This window comes from Arvicanthis niloticus, chromosome 6 (assembly GCF_011762505.2).
Source record: "Arvicanthis niloticus isolate mArvNil1 chromosome 6, mArvNil1.pat.X, whole genome shotgun sequence".
Lineage (NCBI taxonomy): Eukaryota > Metazoa > Chordata > Mammalia > Rodentia > Muridae > Arvicanthis > Arvicanthis niloticus.
The window spans coordinates 52,832,074-52,851,804 of record NC_047663.1 but is presented as its reverse complement, the minus strand read 5'-3'; the positions used below and the strand labels follow the sequence as shown (position 1 = coordinate 52,851,804).

The window sequence follows — 19,731 nt, the reverse complement described above, 5'->3', positions numbered from 1 at the left end:
AAACCATCCTAGGCTACATAATAAGTTTCAAGCTAGCTACAATGTGAACCCCGCTCCCTCAAAAAGTTTTTATTCTCATCTGCTTTGTTGCACTACCAGGCAGAAATGGTGAAGACCTTTTACTTATTATTGTGGGCTTTAGCTCCATGACCCAAACGCCTGTCAGGAGTCCTACCTCCCAGCAGTGGGGCCCACACTTCATTATGAGTAGCAGCAGGACAAGTCCCTCCAAACCACAGCACCAGGAATTCAGTGACAACTGTCCCATGGCCACTGCTCTGTAAGTTTTGTCATGAGGAACCTGGGTCTGGAGGCAGCTAACAGCTCATATCCGCCCCACCCCCCAAAGCAAGTTACATATTCCCCTAAATCAGTTCTGGAAACCCTTCTTGAGACTTCTCATCAGATTCATGCTTCTCCCTCCGAGTCTCTTACCTGCCTCAACATATGTTCCAGAGGTGGAGAGAGGACAAGATTAAGACACACTAATGAATGATAGGGTGTGGGGTATCACATTTCAATCTGGTAGCCTGCTGGAGTCTGAGAATGGGCACAAGTCTTCAAAATCCCATGGACCTCAATGGGAAGATCCACAATGACAGGGTAAATGGGGGTTCCTAGGCCTACAACCCAGGGTCCTTGTTCTTGGCCAGTGGCCGTACCTGCCCTTCCGTTGGGAACCCCTTAGGTGGTATTTGTTTTGGAAACCAACAGGATCCAGCCTATAAAGCTATACACAGCTGAACTCTCTCACCTGTTTTATTTGGCCAAGGTCAATTCCTTGTAAGTTCCCACAGGTGAGGTGTTGGGAGAGTGGGGAGGGCCTACCACACTGTAGTGACAAAGAGGACTTTGCCTCTGGGCACTAGTAGGACTCAGTGGCCAGGGGGAAAAGGACACTCTCTTCTGTCTCCCTGGATACTTTCCAGGGCACCTTAGGGTACTCAGGCAATGCAAAGCCACTCTACCGGTTAGACCTGACAATGGTAGCCAGTCTGAGCTCACAAAGCTGCACATTCCCCCTAGATAAACTTCCTCATTCACCCACATCCCAGTGCCTCAATCTCTAGCTGCCTCCTGGGCATCCCCTCTAACATACTTTTACCAGTATGTTCCATTGACCCCTCAAACTCAGTAAGCTAAGCATAAGCTTAGCTTCCAAATGTGTTCCTCTTGCCAATAGTGAAATGTTTGTATATCCAGTGATCTGGATCTGGGGCAGGCCAGGGCTCTGGGCTTCAATACTGGCTTGCTTTCTTCTCCACCACCTTCTTCCTTATTCCCCCTTCACACTTAGCCCCCACCCCCAGATTCTGGTTGTTTCCATTGGTTCTCAAATCCTCCCATTTCTCTCTGTCCCTAAGGTCTACTATACTTCCAGGCCAACTTTTGCTATGTGGTCACTGTATATCGTTCACACTGGACTCTCCACCTCCCATCCTCTTTTCCTCTTTGCAGCTACTATAATCTCTAGGTCTCAACTCGGGCTGAGAGTATAACTCAGTACTTGTCAAACATGCCGTCCAAGGCTTGATTCTGACCATCACATAAAACCAGCTGTGGAAGTGCACTTCTATAACCTCGGCCCTCTGGAGAGAGAGGATGAAGGACTGGGAGTTCAAGGTCATTCTCAGCTATACAGTGAGTTTACAGCAGCATAGATTACACGAGCTCCTATCTCAGAACAGCCAAATCACAAGTCTGTTCACACTTGCACCCCCTACACCCACCTCTTCAAGTGCTTTCCCACTGTCTCGTCCTGATTCTTTTTTCTTTTTTTAAAGATTTATTTATTTTTATTTATATGAGTACACTGTCGCTGTCTTCAGACACACCAGAAGAGGACATTAGATCCCATTACAGATGGTTGTGAGCCACCTTGTGGTTGCTGGGAATTGAACTCAGGACCTCTGGAAGAGCAGTCAGTGCTCGTAACCACTGAGCCATCTCTCCAGCCCGTCCTGATTCTTTAACATGTTCTGCTAGGTCTTTGCTGGGTCTGTTTCTAGTTTGCTCTTCATGGCCCAGACAGACACATTTTCAACCATTCAGTTTCTTAGTTAGCATACCCTGTCCAGCCTCTGAGGCTCTGCAAATATTGTTCTCCTACAGTGGTGGGTGCCACACTTCCTCTGCCCTTTATGCAGGCAAACTGTTGTGTTCTTGCCTCCAGAACCCTGTGCTGTTGAGTCCTCTCAAAGTAAAAGAAATCACTTATTCCAAGTTGGCTTCCCTCCACTGTGGCACAATGCAATGCTGTTTCTTTATAACCCTTACCTGGACAGGCCCCAGTTTCACAGACAGCCCTCTGTCCCACCCTTCCTGCTCCTGAAGCCAAACAGACAGATGTTGTCACTCATGTCTGTTTGTGCTGGGTGACCCTGTGCCAAAGGCAATTCTAATGACTAGCTTATCTGGACTAAGCCCTAGAAATGCCCAGGCTGCCGGGCGGTGGTGGCGCACGCCTTTAATCCCAGCACTTGGGAGGCAGAGGCAGGCGGATTTCTGAGTTTGAGGCCAGCCTACAGAGTGAGAGAGTGAGTTCCAGGACAGCCAGGGCTACACAGAGAAACCCTGTCTCGAAAACAACAACAACAACAAAGAAAAAAAAATGCCCAGGCCTAGCCAGCAATTCCTTAGCTTCACCTCTAGCTGTTTGCTGCCCCCAAGTGTCCATCAGTCCACAGGCTCACTGCTGCCTAGTATCTACATCCTTTCCTGGGAGAGAGAGAGAGAGAGAGAGAGAGAGAGAGAGAGAGAGAGAGAGAGAGAGAGAGAGAGCGAGATCCCAGTGGGGAAGTGTAGAGTGGTGCTACAGAGCAGAGGGTACCCTGTTGAGGCATTCCTAGAGAAAGCAGCTTTCATCTGGTAGTCCCCACTTGGCCCTCTTATCCTGTACCTGGGCACAGACCGAAAGTGACAGTTATGTGCCTAATTCTGTGATGTATTGATGTATCTATTCTCCTATAAAACTGAAGAGATACAAGGTAGAGAAGAGGAGAGATACAAAGGGAGAAAGGACAAGAAAGAGAAACTAATGTCATGTTAGTGTCCTTCATTGTCCTGATGACACAGAATGACTGGACAAACCAACAAAGGAGGTAGAAAGGGGAACTGCAGAGCCAATCTACCTATAAACCCAGTCCACTGGAAACACTTTCTATTAAGGAAAAAAAATCCTTTTAAAAAAAAACAAAAGGGAGGAAATAGCCACATGGGTGTCTGGTGAGATGGCTCAGTGGTTAAGAGCACTGTCTGCTCTTCCAGAGGTCCTGAGTTCAATTCCCAGCAACTACACGGTGGCTCACAACCACCTCTCCTGGGATCTGATGTCCTCTTCTGGCATGCAGATGTATATACAAATAGCGCATTTATTTACATAAATAAATCTTTTAAAAGAAATAGTTACATGGTTTATTTTATATTACCACCTTTTTATTTCTATTTTATGGCACTCTGGCATGCAGATGTATATACAGATAGAACAGTCATTTACATAAATAAATAAATCTTAAAAAATAGTTACATGGTTTATTTTACATTACCATCTTTTTGTTTACTTACTTTTATGTGCATTGGTGTTCTGTTTGCATGTCTGAGGGTGCCAGATCTTCTGGAATAGACAAGTGTGAGCCACCATGTGGGTGCTGGGAATTACTGGGAATTGAACCCACATCCTCTGCAAGAACAGCCAGTGCTCTTAACCACTAAGCCATCTCTCCAGGCCCAAAGACAAATATTTAAAAACAAAACAACAAAAAAACTATTTAGAACTGCTCAGTGGGCAAAAGCACTTGCCTCTGAGCCAGCTTCTGTAACTTGTCTTGACATTCACATGAGCTGTAAGGCAGTTGTGCCTCTATCTTACCCTGCCACCATAAATAAATGTAACTTAAAACATCTTAAAGCCGATGCCAGTTTTTCAGCATTTATATCCACTCATTTATTCAACATAATGACTTACCAGTCACCTGGTAGGTGCCAGACACTGTTAGGACAGACTTCCTGGCCATGGAGTCTACATTGTGCTTGGGAGACAGATCTTTTTGTTTGTTTGTTTGTTTTTCAAGACAGGGTTTCTCTGTGTAGCCCTGGCTGTCCTGGAACTCACTCTGTAGACCAGGCTGGCCTCGAACTCAGAAATCTGCCTGCCTCTGCCTCTGCCTCTGCCTCCCAAGTGCTGAGATTAAAGGCGTGGGCCACCACCGCCCTGCGGGAGACAGATCTTTGACTAAAGCACTGTTTAATGTGGGATTGCAATGGTGTCTTGGGCTGAGGTGTCTGTGCCGCTGTGACAACCTTGTGTGGAACCGAGGACTTGTTTAGAAATTTGTTAAGAAGATGAAACCTAGGACAGGACTTGCTTAAGACATTTAGATGCTATTGTAAAGAGTGTTTAATTGTAAAGGGTGTTTAAAGGTTCAGGTGTGAATCCCGGAGAGATGGCTCAGCAATTGAGAGCACTTGTTCTTGCAGAGGACCTGGTTTCAATTTCTAGTATCCACATAGTAGTTTGCGACCATTGGTAACTCCAGATCCAGGGGATATGAGGCCCTCTTCTGATACCCAGGCAGGCACAAATACAGGCAAACCACACACACACACACACACACACACACACACACACACACACACACACACACGTAAAATAAATCTAAAAGAACACAGGACCGAGTATGGCTCATCAGCCCTGGTATGCACAGCATGCTTCCATTGGACCACTTGGCATCTCTTACCACTAGTGGACATGGATCTTTTCCCATTAATTTGAAATATTCCACTAACAAAGAGTAAAGTATCACTGATTATGTGATTGAAGGGGTGTACCACAGCACTTAAATGTAAGCCATCAGACAACTGTGGAGAGCTGGTTCTTCCCTTTTACCATGTGAGTTTCAGGGATTGAACTCAAGCCATTAGGCTTGATGGCAAATACCTTTACCCACTAAGCCAGCAGTTCTCACCTGTGGGTCATGACCCTCTTGGGGCCTAAGGCCATCAGAAAACAGACATTTACATTATGATTTTGTTTGTTTGTTTAGTTTTTCGAGACAGGGTTTCTCTGTGTAGCCCTGGCTGTCCTGGAATTCACTCTGTTGACCAGGCTGGCCTCAAACTCAGAAATCTGCCTGCCTCTGCCTCCCAAGTGCTGGGATTAAAGGCGTGCGCTACCACTGCCCAGCACATTATGATTTTTAACAGCAGCAAAATCAGTTATAACATAGCAACCAAGATTTTATGGTTGGGGCCACAATAATATAAGGAACTGCATTAAAGGGTTACAGCACTGGAAAGGTCGAAACCTCTGCACTAAGCCATTTTGCCCACTCAGGTTTAAAACATCTTCATAAATGTTTACATTATAAATATATAAATTTGAGACAGTGCCCTGACTGGCCTGGAACTCACCCTGGAGACCAGGCCGGCCATGAACTTACGAAGATCCACCTGCCTCTGCCTCCTGAGTGTTGGGATTAAAAGCGTGCACCACCATAAGCAAAATATATATTCTTCTACAGCATCAAAGGGAATGTTCACATGTACAAAATGCTGCTTAGGTCAGAACCCAGCATTTGGTAGAAGACCACGATTTCAAGATTACTCTCAGCTACATGAGTTCAAAGGCAGTCAGGAAAACATATGGGTCTTAAAAATACAAACAAAATCCTTAGAATCATCCTAGTTAGGAAAAGTTTCTTTGCAATGCAATAAGGAAAAAGATCTGACTTTCCCATCTCCAAATGTCTTCCTTTTGTGGTGCTGAAGGGAGGGAGATGAAACGCAGGAAACAAATACCAGGCAAGTGTTCTACCACCCAGATGGGCATACAACTTGCAACTTAACACCTAGTCACCATTAGTACCTTTTTGGGGTACTACTTCTGCATAAGCACAAGTGTACTGCATTCCCCCAAACCCTGAAATATTTAGAGATCCAACATGTAAGTCAGTTTTTAATAAGGAAACTCCTTTAATCATGACATAGAGCTTCTTAGGGGGCTACCTGAGTCTACCATACAAGTAGGAAGCAAGGGATGATGGGAGGTGGCTGTCAGCAAAAACAGCTATTACCAAGACATGTGACTGCAGGATCATCAAAAGCAGATGTAGCTGAGTGGGTAGAGCACCTTGCTGTCCTTTTCAATTGTAACCACTCATAGACAGTTTATCATTAAACTTTCCTTTGTTAACTGGAAAACTCCTCTCAAATACCTTAATCTGTATGTTACACATAAATTAACCAGTATCTATTTAGCTTGGTGGTACAAGCTAAGTAGCTATTATTTCAACTCTATTAAGACTGTAAGACTCCATTAGGGCAGTGCCTGTCAAGGAACAAGAAAACTGAATGGTCAGGTAGTAGCACATGCCTTTAACCCCAGCACTCAGATCTCTGAGTCCGAGGCCAGGCCAGTCTACAGAGTAAGTTCCAAGACAGCCAGGGCTGAATAGAAAAAAAACCTGTCTTGAAAAGACAAAACAACAAAAACAAACAAACTCCAATAGCTCAGGGCTCTGCTCTGGGAAGGCAAGTGTCAACTACTTTAAGGTAGCTGCTAAATTAGGAGAAGAATCAGGAATGAGTCTGGAGAGATGCCTCAGTAGTTAAGAGCACCGACTGCACTTCCAAAGGTCCAGCAATCACATGGCAGCTCACAGCCATCTGTAATGGGATTTGGTTCCCTTCTGGTGTATCTGAACTTAGTGACAGTGTATCTATAGAAATAAAAGAAATACATCTTAAAAACAAACAAACAAACAAACAAACAAACAACAACAAAAAAAGCTGCCATTCTCTTTTTTTTTTTGGAGCTGGAGAGGCTCATCTGGTGCCCTCTTCTGGACTGCTGATGTATATGCAGCAGAGTACCCATACATTAAATAAAAATTTAAAATATACATACATTTAAAAAAATCAGGAATGTAATCTGAAGTAGGCACAGGTCAGCCCCTTAAGCATGGCCAGAAGCAATGATTCCTAACAACTAGGAGAGCGTGTCTGAAAAGGGAACCAGAAAGCTGCTCTTTTCAGGTGAGAGCAGAGGTTGGCAGGGCTGATGTACATTATTCTTAGGCCCTAAGCCAATGCCAAGCATTGTGGCACCCACCAGAGGCTGACGCTAAAGAATTCCGAGTTTAGGGCCAGCCTGGGCTATAGACTGAAAGCCGGTCTTACAAAGCCAAAGAAAAGGGGACATGAAAGCTCACTCAGATCTCTAACCAATAGAATGAGGGATAAGAAGGTGATGATCACAGGAAGGATTGCCAATAAATCTTTGCCCACCCCCTGCACTGTCAGCTGTCCTTGGAGCCTGAAGTTACTTGCTGGAGATCCATGTTAAACTCAAGAACTGAAAGCAGCTCCTGCAGGGGCAAGGCTAAAATGAGCAATGCAGCTGAGGCCATCCCAGCATTTTGGTTCTTGCTGCCTAGGATGCTTTTGGAAATCACACAGGGATACCCTGAAGGCAATGGGGAAAGAAGGCAGCAGACTCAAAGGATGAGCTGTGGGCCAGGGTGGTCATGCAGCCTCCTCAGCAGCTGTCCTCTTGGGTCCAGTTCCGAGCATTGATGAAGAGCTGCAGCCACGGGGAGGTGGAAAGACTATCAAAGGGAGAGGGTCGCCATGCCCACTGCCAAAGCCTCACAGCCCGCTCAGGGTGTGGCATGAGTGCCAGATGGCGACCATCTTGGGAGCAGATGCCAGCTATGCCCCCTGGAGACCCATTGGGGTTCAAAGGGTACTGCTCTGTGGGGTTCCCATCATCGTCTGCCCAGTGCAGAGGAACCAAGCCCTTGGCCTCGATCTTGGCTTGGAGTTCAGGAGAAGAAAACGCCATGTAACCTGGAAATGAAGGAGAAAAGAGTGGAGGCCAAGTTCCTTCAGGGCCAGCCCCAGCCTGCAAACCCTCCCCTGACTTCCTCGGCCTAACCTTCCCCGTGAGCACTCCACACAGGCAGCACAGAACCTTCCATCCCTCGAAGCATCAGGGCTGGCCCCGGCTCCACTCGTACAGTGGCCCATCGGGACTCAAACCGCCCAGACAGATTGTGGCGGAGCAGGAGGCCTGGCTGTGCTGGCTGGGAGTCATGACCTGGCTCAACTTGCTCTTCATTGGGATCACTTCCCACCCAGCCCAAAAGAGCCAGCAGCTGACAGCCATTGCACACGCCCAGGCTGAAGGTGTCCGGCCGCCTGCGGAAGCGTCCCAGCTCTTCCCTGGCCTGTGGATTGAAGGTCACTGCAGCTGCCCAACCTAGGAAGAACAGGTAAGCCAGAGTGAGATGTAAAAGGCCTGAAAAAGCAGAAGCAAGGAGTGAAGGGAAATAACAGCCCTCTATTCTAGAATCAGGTCTTTTCTTCAGACCTCGGGACAAACGAGGGAAGAAACAGTCTGATCTGCTTCAACCAGATAATCTGACAGGGGATCCATGAACTTCTTTATGCTAAGCCAATATTTTTTTTCAATGCTATGTAGTTGTCTAAGATTCAACAGTAAGATTTAACACCTGTAAATCCCAACACTTGAAAGGCTATGGAAAGATGGCTTCCAAGGCTACTTTGTGAGTTTGAACAGCCTGGGCTTCATGAAACCATACCTCATTAAAAAAAGGAAAAGATTTCACGCACAAAAAACCTGACCTTTTGCCCTCTCTTGATCGAGTTGTACTGAACCATCTCTCCACAGAACAGGACAATCTGATCAAGCTGAAGAGCAGCCAACTGCTCAGATGAGACATGCCCTCTAGGCTTGTACAACTCTGGAAAGTCAGACATCCTCCTGCTGGCCTCTGGTCCTGAACCAGAGCACTCTGTCTGACTTTGTGGGGGCAACAAGTTGGCAGCCTGGGCAGAAGCAGCCAAGGACAGTTTACCAGGGAATGTGGGAACGGCAGATGCAGTAGTCCGCACACTGACCTTTCGCAGAGCCCAGGACATCCGCGTAGCTGAAGCCACCCACAAAGGCCACACCACGGAACGTGTCCAGCCTGATGGCCCCAGAGCAGAGATCCTGCATGGTCACATCCCACACCTAACAAGACAGGGAGGACACTGTTAGAGGACAGCCATGACAACATCAAGGTCTCCAGCTCTGCTAGGCACCGGGCTTACCTCAAAGCCAGCCAAGTGAAAGGCATCAGCCATTTCTCGGTCTCCATTGCTGCCCTCTTCTCGCAAGATGGCAACTCGAGGGATGGGACCACCTGCAAGATGTGTCTTTGAGCAGAATGCTACCTATCCATTCTAAAACCCCAGATACCTTCCTCAGGGCAGATCCAAGCACCCAAGCCTCTGTGCACACTTCCTTACCAGGTTTACAGGGCACAGAGGCCACAGGAAAGGTGGGCGGCAGGCAGTAGCTGGGTCCTGTCCGCTCCTTCAGGCCCTGTTTCTCCTCTGTCACACAGCGTGGCTCTGCCTGCAGTAGGTCCAGCTGGAAACTTGTTTCCTCCCAGAGGGCTCTCAACTGTCCAACAGGCTCCTCTACAACCACAGCCCCATTCACTGACACTCGGACCTGCAGAGGGAAGAAAAGTGTGGCCTCATGATGGTTTCAGAGTGGTATTTGCTGACAGGCTCACAGTAACACTACATTCTCCCTGGCTTCCTCACCGTGGCCTGGGGTCCAGCCTCGCCTGTGTGGCCTAGTTCTAGACAGTGTAGGCCAGCACACTGGTACCTCTGCAGTACTCCGGCTACATCTGCCTCCTGTACCTCCAACACCAGACCCGGCTCCTCAGCAAACAGCACAGGCAATGCTGGAAAAGAGATGGGGGAGAGTCAGGATGACTGGGACAGGGCCAGGACTCAGGCGAGATGAAGTCTAGAGGAGGAGCTCATGGAAGCTGTACCAGACACTATGAGAGGTCTTAGAGGGTCTCAGTTCAGAATATGAAGGTGGCAATGAAGGACTCAGCTGAGACTCAGGAGATAGGGTCAGAGATACCGCATTCTTTACACCAGAAGGTCTCCAAGTAAAGGAAAGAAAACAGGCTAGACCCAAGCAACTCACCATGGATCCCGGGGGCAGGTACATCTACCTCTATCCCACAATTCCCAGCAAAGGCCATCTCTAGAAGGCAGGTGACAAGACCCCCATCGCTGACATCATGGCCTGAGCAAAGACGGCGGTCTGGAGGAACAAGGAAAAGTTCAGTCATCTCAGGCCAAGCCCATGGCTCTACAGCATCTGGAAAGCTAGTGAGTGTGACAAGGCGGGCACTCACAGGAGAGAATCTGAGCTGTAAGCACCTCACTTGTTCAGGAGGCAAGTGCCCCCCACGTCTGCACCTATGTACCAGGGCCCCACTCACCTTTCAGCAGCCCCTGAGTGATATGAAAGGCACGCACAAGGTTCTCAGGAAGGTCTAGATCAGGAGGGTGCTCCCCGAGCTGAGAGAAACACTGGGCCAGAGCTGTTCCTCCCAGCCGGTGCTGCCCAGGGCTCAAAGGCACATAGAGTAAATGACCTGAGGAACCAGAGAAGGGGACAGCAGCTCAAAACCCTGTCTTAAAGTGTTCCCAGCACCACATGCACAGTAAACAGAAAGACACCCAACTGCCAGTCCTGGAAAGCAGCGCAGCTCAGGGCTGAGATGAGGGGGATCAGAACTCATAAAGTCGACCTCAAGCAAGGAATAAGCTCAGAACAGATACACAAGGACAAGGGAGATGGAGTCATACCTTTCCCTCCAGGATGCTTGAGGTCTGGGGTCACAGTGGCTGTGATATCTGGACAGACAGCATATGCTGAAATGACCAGTGACCCTATGAAGCAAGGAGAAATGAGACCAAGTGAGGAACCAGCCCAGGCCCACAGGTCCCTCTTCCCTTTCACAAGGGCCTCATCCTTACCAGGAGCCTGCACGGTCTCAGTGCCGACCCGGGCAGCCATGCTGAGGGAGTCCTTGCCACCATCTACTGCCACACCCAGTGCTGCCATCACTGTCACCATAGCCTCACAGGCATCGGCCAGCGCTGCACCCTCACCTGGGAGCTTGGCTGCCCACATCCAGTTCCCACTGCACTTCACATCCTGGGAATAGTGGGGACACAGACATGGCATTGGAGAGGAAGAGTGATGCAGAAGGCTTGGTAGTTTGTGTGCCAAAAACAGTAGGAAAGAGGGAGAGTGACTGATGGACGCAGAGGCCCAGAACTGCAGGACAAAAGCCATGGAGGACTCACTCGGAGATCGGTGACCAGAGCAAACACCAGGTTGGTGAGGGCCTCAGACACAGCTAGCCTTGCAGCAACCTTGGGGTCCAGCAGGCTCTTGACTGGCTGCTCTCCCAGGGCTGTGGCGGCCCCTATGAGCTCCTGGTGGCTCAGTGCCACGACAGCCACGTCAGCCAGAGGAGTCTGCAGGGGCCCAACACACTGCTGTTGAGCAACAAGGCCACCCACAGAGCGATCCACCTATGGAACACAGATGCAATTGGCAACCGAGAAGGCAAGGGTCAACAGAAGGGTGGGGTAGCCCCTGAACTGAAAGTAAGAACGTATCAAGGTGGATGGGTAGCCAGGACAGTAGGCCATTGAAGATGCTCTGCCCTCAACCCCTTCATTCCTACAGCCTAGAAAACCCCAGTGGGGGAGAGAGCCAGGATGAATGACAGGGAAAAATGCAGAAGGCTAAAGCAGCCAAGTGGGGTACAAGGAGGACCTTGTTAGTGAGGTAGCGTTTGCTGGCCACAGCAGGCAGCCTGAGGACCCGGTCCAGAGCCTGCCGCACATTCAGCTCTGGGGGCAAAGCCAAAGGCTGCAGCACAGGGGGTTTTCTCTGGAGGAAGAACTCCTGAAATGGAGGAGGCCAAATGTAAGCACCTGGGAAGGGCAGGGCACACTAGTGACAAACAAAGGCAAGGGGACATCAGTATGCCAAAAAGGCCACTGTAGAATACACCCCCTTCCTGGCTCACATACCTTCTGAGGCATCTTTCCCAAAACCCAGTCAAGATCCAGGTTCACAGGGGTTGGGTGGGGAGCATCTCCCTGGCCACTTTTTCCTACCAGGCATTCCCGATCATCCACCAGCACGATCTGTGGACCCCAGGGACAGCCCCGGAAAAAAAAAAAAAAATGAAATCTTGAACACTGGCAGGGAATCTGCCCAGAGAGTAGGAAAAAATGTCCCCACCCTGTCCTGTCTGGCTTCCTGGGGGAGCTCCTCCTGTGCACTTTTCACTGGATCTCATTTTGCTCCTCCAACACTTCTCCCCCAAGCCCACACACTCTGGCAGCCCAAGCCTGCCTACAGCATCTACTCTGGATTGTTGGTGACAACTCACTTTCTTGTCTCCAGTGATTGTCCCCACAAAACAAGCTGGGCAGCGCTCCCGGGCACTGGCACGACTCAGGAAGTCCCGGTCAGAGGGCCTCAGCAGAAGTGCATTTGACTCCTGGTACTCAGCCCCCCAGATTTCCAGTGCATTCAAAGTTGGGTCACCCAGCTGCACAGACATGAAGGAAGAAAAGGAAGGGTCAGTGAGCACTGCCTCGCCTCACAGTGTTGTTGGGGAGAGAGAATAGCCTGGTTTCAGGGATGAAATCTATGCACCTGGAAGCGGCTTGTATAAATGACAGCTCCTGCTGGGTCACTCAGCTCCTTTAGGACATTGCCTGTTGAGAGAATGGCAGGGAGAGGTCGCAATCCAGTCATGGTCAGTCCCAGGAAAACAAAGGGAGTTTCTGGTCTCCAGAGGAGTACCTGAAATCCTGGGAGTCCCTGGCAGAGCTGCTGCTTTACACTTACTATCTAGTCTCCCACAATAGCAGCAATGTCTACCCCTCTGGCCCAGGCTGTCCAGCATGTAAAAAGTGCAGCAGAGCCTGGAGGTTGGCTGCACATCCTTAGTGCTTCTCTCTAAAGCAAATCTGTTGCAGACCAAGTAGACCGAGTCCCTTGTCCTGACCATTTCCCTCACCGTTGCCACCAGCACCCTGGTCATGGAGGCTACAAATGGGGTTTCCTTCTGGGGCCTCCACACAAGCTCGGATCACACGATTCATCTTCTGCTCCATTTCCGGGTCTCCCCGTTGCACAGCTCCAAAGTCCAGGTCACTAGTGTTGTCTCCCTGAACCTGAGGAAGCACAAGGCACAGCTCATCTCAGGGAGGCCTGAAAGCTCCAACACTAGTACCCACAAGGGCCCAGTGATAGGAAAGTTGGCTTCCTTAACAATTCTCACTCACCTGCACAGATGAAGCAGCTCCACCCCCAACTCCAATCCTATAGACAGGACCCCCAACCTTTACAACCTCCATGCCTGCAAGGAAGGAAGGTTGAACCAGAACCAGAAGCCACACAGAAGGCTGTGAAAGCAAGGCAACAGGAATGCAGAAGAGGCAGACTGCAGAAGAGGCAGACACGAGGGACAGCACTGTAACAGTCCACTGAGCAGGAAGAGCAACCACACAACCTGAGGAAGCCAGCCTGGTCTGCATAGGAAATTCTAGGAGTTACCGCCAAGACTACATAGTGAGATCCTATCTCAAAAGAAACAAAGAAAGAAAGAAAGGAAGGAAGAAAGAAAGGTACTCAATTTGGTAGCACATTTTTTAAAACTGGAAAAATACAAAAAAGATTAGCATGTCCCCTGCACAAGAATGACATGTGAATTTGTGGAGCATTCCATATTTTTCTATAAATATGAATATATGTGCACTGATGTATATAAAACCAATTAATGATAAAGAGGACACAAATTTGAAAGAAAGCAAAGAAAAATGTATCAGAGTGTTTTGAAGGAAGAAAGAGAAGGGAAAAATTAAATGTAATTCTATTAAAATCTCAAAAAATAAAAGTAATAAAAATAAATATATTAAGAAAAAAGAGGCCAGGCAGTGGTGGTGCACGCCTTTAATCCCAGCACTTGGGAGGCAGAGGCAGGTGGATTTCTGAGTTTGAGGCCAGCCTGGTCTAGCGAGTGAGTTCCAGGATAGCCAAGGCTATGCAGAGAAACCCTGTCTCGAAAAACCAAAAAAAAAAAAAAAAAAAAAAAAAAAAAAAGGCAACCACCTGGATCTGTCTATACAAGCAGGAAATACCACAGGAAGGACCAAATAGCTGAGCAACAACAATGTGTTCGAGGCATAGGATCTAGAGCCAGCTCCAGTTTGCTTGTCTCTGGAGCCACTAGTTCCTTCTCAGCCATAACACCCCTGTGGTCAGTGGTCTCACATTCCAGTAATCCTCTAACGAGGTGTTCTCATCTCGGCAGACTCTTTGCCCCCCCACCCCTCCAGATGTCTCCACTCGACTCGCTAATTTCCCCTTGGTAGGGTCGCTGCCACGCCAGCCCCATGCCATGACCACCCCTACCTTGCAGTTAGATATCATAATACCCAGTAACCTGGTAAAATCAAAACTCTTTTTTTTTTTTTTTTTTGGTTTTTTCGAGACAGGGTTTCTCTGTATAGCCTTGGCTGTCCTGGAACTCACTCTGTAGACCAGGCTGGCCTTGAACTCAGAAATCCGCCTGCCTCTGCCTCCCAAGTGCTAGGATTAAAGGCGTGCGCCACCACCACCCGGCCAAAACTCTTGAAGCTCATAATTAACCAGTCAGATTTATATAACAATAAATTCTCAATTCACAAGATGCCCACACAATAATTGCAGAGCCAAATTATGATACAAGCTGCCCACCAAGATCAGACAGTTATCCCAATTATTCTATCCCTATATTATAATCATACCTACCTGTGGCTATTTAAAACCACATGGGACCACATCTTCTTGTCCATCCTCTATCTTGTTTCCTTCCTCTCCTTGAGCCTGCTCTCCTGTCTCTCCAACTCTTAGCTCCGCCTCCCTTTCCCCTGTACAATCACAGGCCTCCTACTACACTAATATTTTAATGTAACTGGACAGGGAAAATCCTGCTACAGGATTACAGTCAAGGACCACAATACCTGGTTTATGAGGTTCTCCAATCAAACCCCAGGATCTTCTCATGTTAGTCATGCTCCTACCAACTAAGCTTTATCTCCTGCCAAGTCTTTCAAGGCTTGAACCACACCCCAGGAAGTAACCTATCCAATCAACAGGACCTAGACACTAGTCTCTTTAGAGACTTAGTTATGTTTTTTATATATGTGTGTATATAAGTATTTGCTTACAAGTACACACGTGCACCATGTGTACCTGTTGACCACAGATCCTGTAGAACTGGACTTACAGATGGTTGCGACCCACCATGGGGTGTTGGGATTAAATCTAGGTCCTCTTCAAAAGCATTAGTGTTCTTAAGCTCTGAGCCATCTCTCCAACCCTTTCTTTTTCTTAATTCTTTTATTGTTTTTAATGATTTTATTCAAGACTGGGTTTCTCCATGTAGCCCTGGAGACTAGGTTTCTCTTGAGATCCCTGGCTGTCATAAAACTCAGTCTGTAGATGAGGCCGACCTTGAACTCAGAGATTGACTGCCTCTGATGGTGTACCACCACCACCTGACTGGTCTTAATTCTCAAGCATGCAGACGCCAGCACACTATGGCACTTACATAGAGGTCAGAGGGCAACTGCCAGGTGTCAGTTTCCTCCTCCCATCATGAGTTTCAGAGACTGAACTTAGGTCATCAGACTTGCTTGTCCAACTGAGCCATCCAGCTGGCCAGGGACTTTGATAACAGCCCTGAACATAGTACCCACCACACAACTGTTAGGCATTCAATAAATGTTTGTTCTATTTAATTGAGCCAGCAGATAAAAGTCCTGAGTATAAAGCTAAATATAAATGCATAAACTAAATGTAAATGCCTTCAGTCTCCTTCCTGCGGCTGTCCCAGGCTACAGAGGATGCTGGCTGGATGCAGAGAAGGGTGGTGGCTCTCACCTGGCTCTGGGGGCTCTTTGCCTACATGCTTGGCTTCCATGGACCCAATGCCTCCACTGAACATGATGGGCTTGATCCACTCCCGTCTCTCACCACCTGGAAGCTGGAGACCCAAAGAACGGGCAAATCCTAGTGTGGAAGTGGAAAGAGGTTAAGTCCCACAGTGTTTGTAACACCATAGGCCCTGGGACTCACCACACCCACAAGCCACTCAGGAGCATCAGTTATTCTTATACACCCTAAGGCTCACCAGCCAGCACTGGTTCTCCAAACTTGTTGCCATAGTCAGATGCTCCATTACTGGCCTCAATAGCAACTTCCAAAGGCCTGGCAAAGTTCCCAGGATACTGGAAGCTTGAATCCTCCCAAGGCAGATTATAACCTGAGGTGGAAAGATAAGGTTCAGTAGACTATAAGAATGGAAGACAAGAGCTGGAGAGGCAGCTCGGTAATTCAGCATATGTCTAGCATGCACAGAGCACTGGGTTTGATCACCAGCACTAAAAGAAAGAAAGTGGAAGCCAGAGGACATATCTTCAGAAGACTGAAGCCACCCTTGTGGTTTGTTTCCTATCTCCAAATTCCCTGCCTTTCCTTGTCTCATGATAGGACTTTGATTCATTTGTTTTTTTTTGTTTGTTTGTTTGTTTTGTTTTTGAGACAGAGTCTCATTATGTACTCTTGCTGGCCTGAAACTCACATAGATACCCATGCTTCTTGAGTGCCACCGGGGCCTTGCACATGCTAAGAAAGAACTCTACCACTCAGCCTAAAATCAGACTGCTTAAGTGCTCCCCACAAAGGCACTTGTGTGTTGTTTGCATGTGTGTATGGGGGAGGGGGAGTGCTGGGAATCAAACTTGGGGCTTTACATGAGGCAGTAGACAATTTTACCTGCTAAGCTATCCTTTGAGCCACTTGGGTTTTTGTTTCTTGTTTTCCAAGACATGGTTTCTCTGTGCAGCCCTCGATATTTTGGAACTCATTCTGTAGAACAGACTGCCTCAAACTCAGAGATACACCTGCCTCTGCCTCCTGAGTGCTGGGACTGAAGATGTGTGCCACCACGCCCAGCACACCTTCTTTGTTAAAAAAGACTTTTGTCATTTGTAAAATGATTTGGGTATGTGTCAGTGTCTGCAGAGACTAGATGTATTAGATCCCCACCTAGAGCTATCATCACACAGGGACCTGTGTATAAACCAACCACCAAGGGAGCCGGGAACCAGGAACCAAACTGAAGTTCCTGCGAGTCTAGCAAATTTAATTACTAAGCCATCTCTCCAGCCCACTGTGTAAGTTTCCTCTTCCACCCCCAAGAGATGCTCTTTAAGTAGGAAGATAAACAACTGAAAACAGCTTTAGAAAGTCCCAGAAACTGACCAGATCCACTAGGCTCCTCCCCAACAGAGTAAGCAATAAATATGAGAGTCCCTTGACTACTAACTGAGCCAAGCTAAAGATTCTTAGGCCAGACCAGCTGCCTAGAAGAAGCAGAAACCAGAGGAGCTGCCTGGAAGAGGTTTAGACCAGAGCCATTCAGAAGGAGGCTACAGCCTGCTGAGCTGCTGGCAGGCTGTGCTCTGTGCTTCATATTCCTAGCTTTTGTCACGCCACCCACGCTGGGGCAGGCCCTAGCAATGCAGCTGTCTCCGAGCCATTTCTGTTCCTGTCAACAACCCTCACCCATATTCCTTATGAGTAACTCCAATACAAATCATTGTTCACCATGTTCGACTATGGTGGGATCCATACTTTCCTCTGTTATGGAGAGAACAAATGTGTATGTTTTATCTTCTCTGGAAATGTTTTGTCCCTTAGTCTTTTAAGGTATTCTAAGAAACTGGATTTGGTGGGCAAGCATTGATCATAAGATACCCCAGTCTCATGTTTTCTTACTAAGTGAATGCTGGTTTCTAAAGAAAATCCAGTCTGGCAACATCCAATTTCCCCTGTTATACTGCTCATGTTCATGGTCAGCAGGGTAATTACTCTGAAGCTCCCCCTCCCAAGAAAAGATACCCAGCCTTTACACCTAAGAGCTGTAAGTGTTGGTGCCTGTCAGGACAGAGAATCTGGAAGGGAAGGTGGGCTGGAGAGATGGCTCAGTAGTTAAGAGCACTGACTGCTCTTAACAGAGCAGAGGTCCAGAGGTCCTGAGTTCAATTCCCAGCAGCCACATGGTGGCTCACAATCATCTGTAATGGGATCTGATGCCCTCTTCTGGTGGGTCTGAAGATAGTGACAGTGTACTCACATATATAAAATAAACAAATTAAAAAAGAAAAAAGAAAAAAAGAAAAAGGTAAAACCTGGGATGTGCAGGTTTCCAAAGCAATAGCCAGCAGTGCCAGCTACCACATGGGCTCCACGGCCTGTGCACTGGACATCTCTGATGCGGCCACCTGTGCCTGTGGTTGCACCGCTGAAGGGGGACACTCCTGCAAAGAAACAGCAAAGGAGATAATACAGAGATAAAACCATTCCCAATACCCTCCATGGAAGTAAGAACAATTTAGGCTCAGCCCCAAGGCCTGGGACTGAACTCACCTGTGGGGAAGTTATGTGTCTCTGCTGTGAAGACAACATGTCTAAGTCCCCCCTGTTGCCGGAAGCAGCTTGGTCGTGTCGAGTCCTCAGGACGCAGGAATTGGACTTCCTTCCCCTGGATTGCACTACAGACACAGTTACTCTATACCCTCTCTCTTTCCCAAGAACCATGCCAATCCAACCAGGGTCCAAAGCCTCCCTTGTCTCCACCCCAAAATCCCCTCTGCCCAGGGCACAGCCAACCTGCTGTTGTCACAGAACTTGAGGACATTGTTAGGGTTGGAGGATGCCTGAGTGCTCATGATGGACTCAAAGAGGGAGCGCGCTAGCTTCTTCCCATCCACATGGAGCTGGCCCTTGAAGAACCAATGTCGGCTGTGCTCACTGCAAGAGTGACATGAGGAGGGAAAGATACGTGGTCACTCCTCAGTGCTGCTCTTCCCAACAGCTTTCAACAGATCACAGCCAATTCATACTTCAGAGAGACATATTCTGCCACTGTGGCTTTTCCAGAAGCAAAGCAAGGTAAAAGCAAGATTTAACAGTAGACTCCCAGCAGGGTAACGAGGCCAGACCCTCAGGAGATGCAGGAAGAGCACTTGTGGTATTCCCTTCCGACTGCAAGGGCCAACGCAGCAGACAATGGTATTCCTCCTCACCTATTGGACTGAGCCAAGTCAAACACCTCCACTGTACTGGGGTTCCGCTGCAGCTCTTGAAAGCGCTTGGTGTAGAAATCCAGGTCCCAGGAGTCAAGAGCCAAACCTAGGAGACAAATCCCAGAAGAGCTGACAACATGCTCCAGGCCACCACAGTGCACATCTCAGTAGTCCCACTGGACTGTGTTAGGCCCTTCCTTCCCCTCATCCTCCATGGACTCCTGCTCACCTAGCTCCTGGTTGGCCTTCTCCAGGGCAGGCCTACCCTCAGCTAGTATGTCGATGGAGCCCTTGAGTGAGGCTGGGATGCTCTGCGGAGAGAAGCTCTGGATGGGGTCAGGGTAGTGCTGCTCTGTCATCCGGTCATGTAAGGCAGCCAGAGAAATGGCTTCCATTTCAGCTGTAGGGTGGTTGGCAAACTGGTGGGAAGATAAAGTCATAAGAAAACAAAAGACAGGGCTGGAGAGATGGCTCAGTGATTAAGAACACTGACTGCTCTTCCAGAGGTCCTGAGTTCAATTCCCAGCAACCATATGGTGGCTCAGAGCCATCTGTAATGGGATTCAACGCCCTCTTCTGCTGTTTCTGAAGACAGTGACAGCGTACTCTCATACATTAAATAAATCCTCTTTAAAACAAAAAGAAGAAAAGGTTGAAGAACAGAAAGAAAGGACTCACTCTGGG

General features: G+C 48.2%; 1 protein-coding gene and 1 non-coding gene across 9 annotated transcripts in view; one reads left to right on the top strand and one right to left on the bottom strand.

Moving 5' to 3' along the window:
- Positions 1-5,946: 5,946 nt before the first annotated feature.
- Pfas (phosphoribosylformylglycinamidine synthase) overlaps positions 5,947-19,731 on the bottom strand; it is a 29,012-nt gene continuing 15,227 nt past the window's right edge. For 7 of the 8 annotated variants that reach the window (XM_076936553.1, XM_034505154.2, XM_076936557.1 and 4 more), the window contains 24 exons: positions 19,277-19,466; positions 19,048-19,153; positions 18,632-18,772; positions 18,389-18,513; positions 18,151-18,279; positions 16,089-16,220; positions 15,839-15,967; positions 13,198-13,271; positions 12,930-13,086; positions 12,563-12,624; positions 12,294-12,455; positions 11,929-12,045; positions 11,669-11,800; positions 11,191-11,421; positions 10,858-11,038; positions 10,687-10,770; positions 10,317-10,472; positions 10,016-10,135; positions 9,616-9,761; positions 9,313-9,520; positions 9,115-9,206; positions 8,920-9,034; positions 7,934-8,257; positions 5,947-7,845 (listed from right to left, as the gene is read on the bottom strand). In XM_076936553.1, the coding sequence (XP_076792668.1) occupies positions 7,535-7,845; positions 7,934-8,257; positions 8,920-9,034; positions 9,115-9,206; positions 9,313-9,520; positions 9,616-9,761; positions 10,016-10,135; positions 10,317-10,472; positions 10,687-10,770; positions 10,858-11,038; positions 11,191-11,421; positions 11,669-11,800; positions 11,929-12,045; positions 12,294-12,455; positions 12,563-12,624; positions 12,930-13,086; positions 13,198-13,271; positions 15,839-15,967; positions 16,089-16,220; positions 18,151-18,279; positions 18,389-18,513; positions 18,632-18,772; positions 19,048-19,153; positions 19,277-19,466 (3,624 nt within the window). In that variant the 3' untranslated portion in view covers positions 5,947-7,534. The remainder of the gene's footprint in view (positions 7,846-7,933; positions 8,258-8,919; positions 9,035-9,114; positions 9,207-9,312; positions 9,521-9,615; positions 9,762-10,015; positions 10,136-10,316; positions 10,473-10,686; positions 10,771-10,857; positions 11,039-11,190; positions 11,422-11,668; positions 11,801-11,928; positions 12,046-12,293; positions 12,456-12,562; positions 12,625-12,929; positions 13,087-13,197; positions 13,272-15,838; positions 15,968-16,088; positions 16,221-18,150; positions 18,280-18,388; positions 18,514-18,631; positions 18,773-19,047; positions 19,154-19,276; positions 19,467-19,731) is intronic. The other variant, XR_013111251.1, reaches the window with a different exon arrangement.
- Positions 13,540-13,646, top strand: LOC117712259 (U6 spliceosomal RNA). Its single transcript, XR_004607307.1, has one exon. It is a non-coding gene; the product is annotated as a U6 spliceosomal RNA (small nuclear RNA).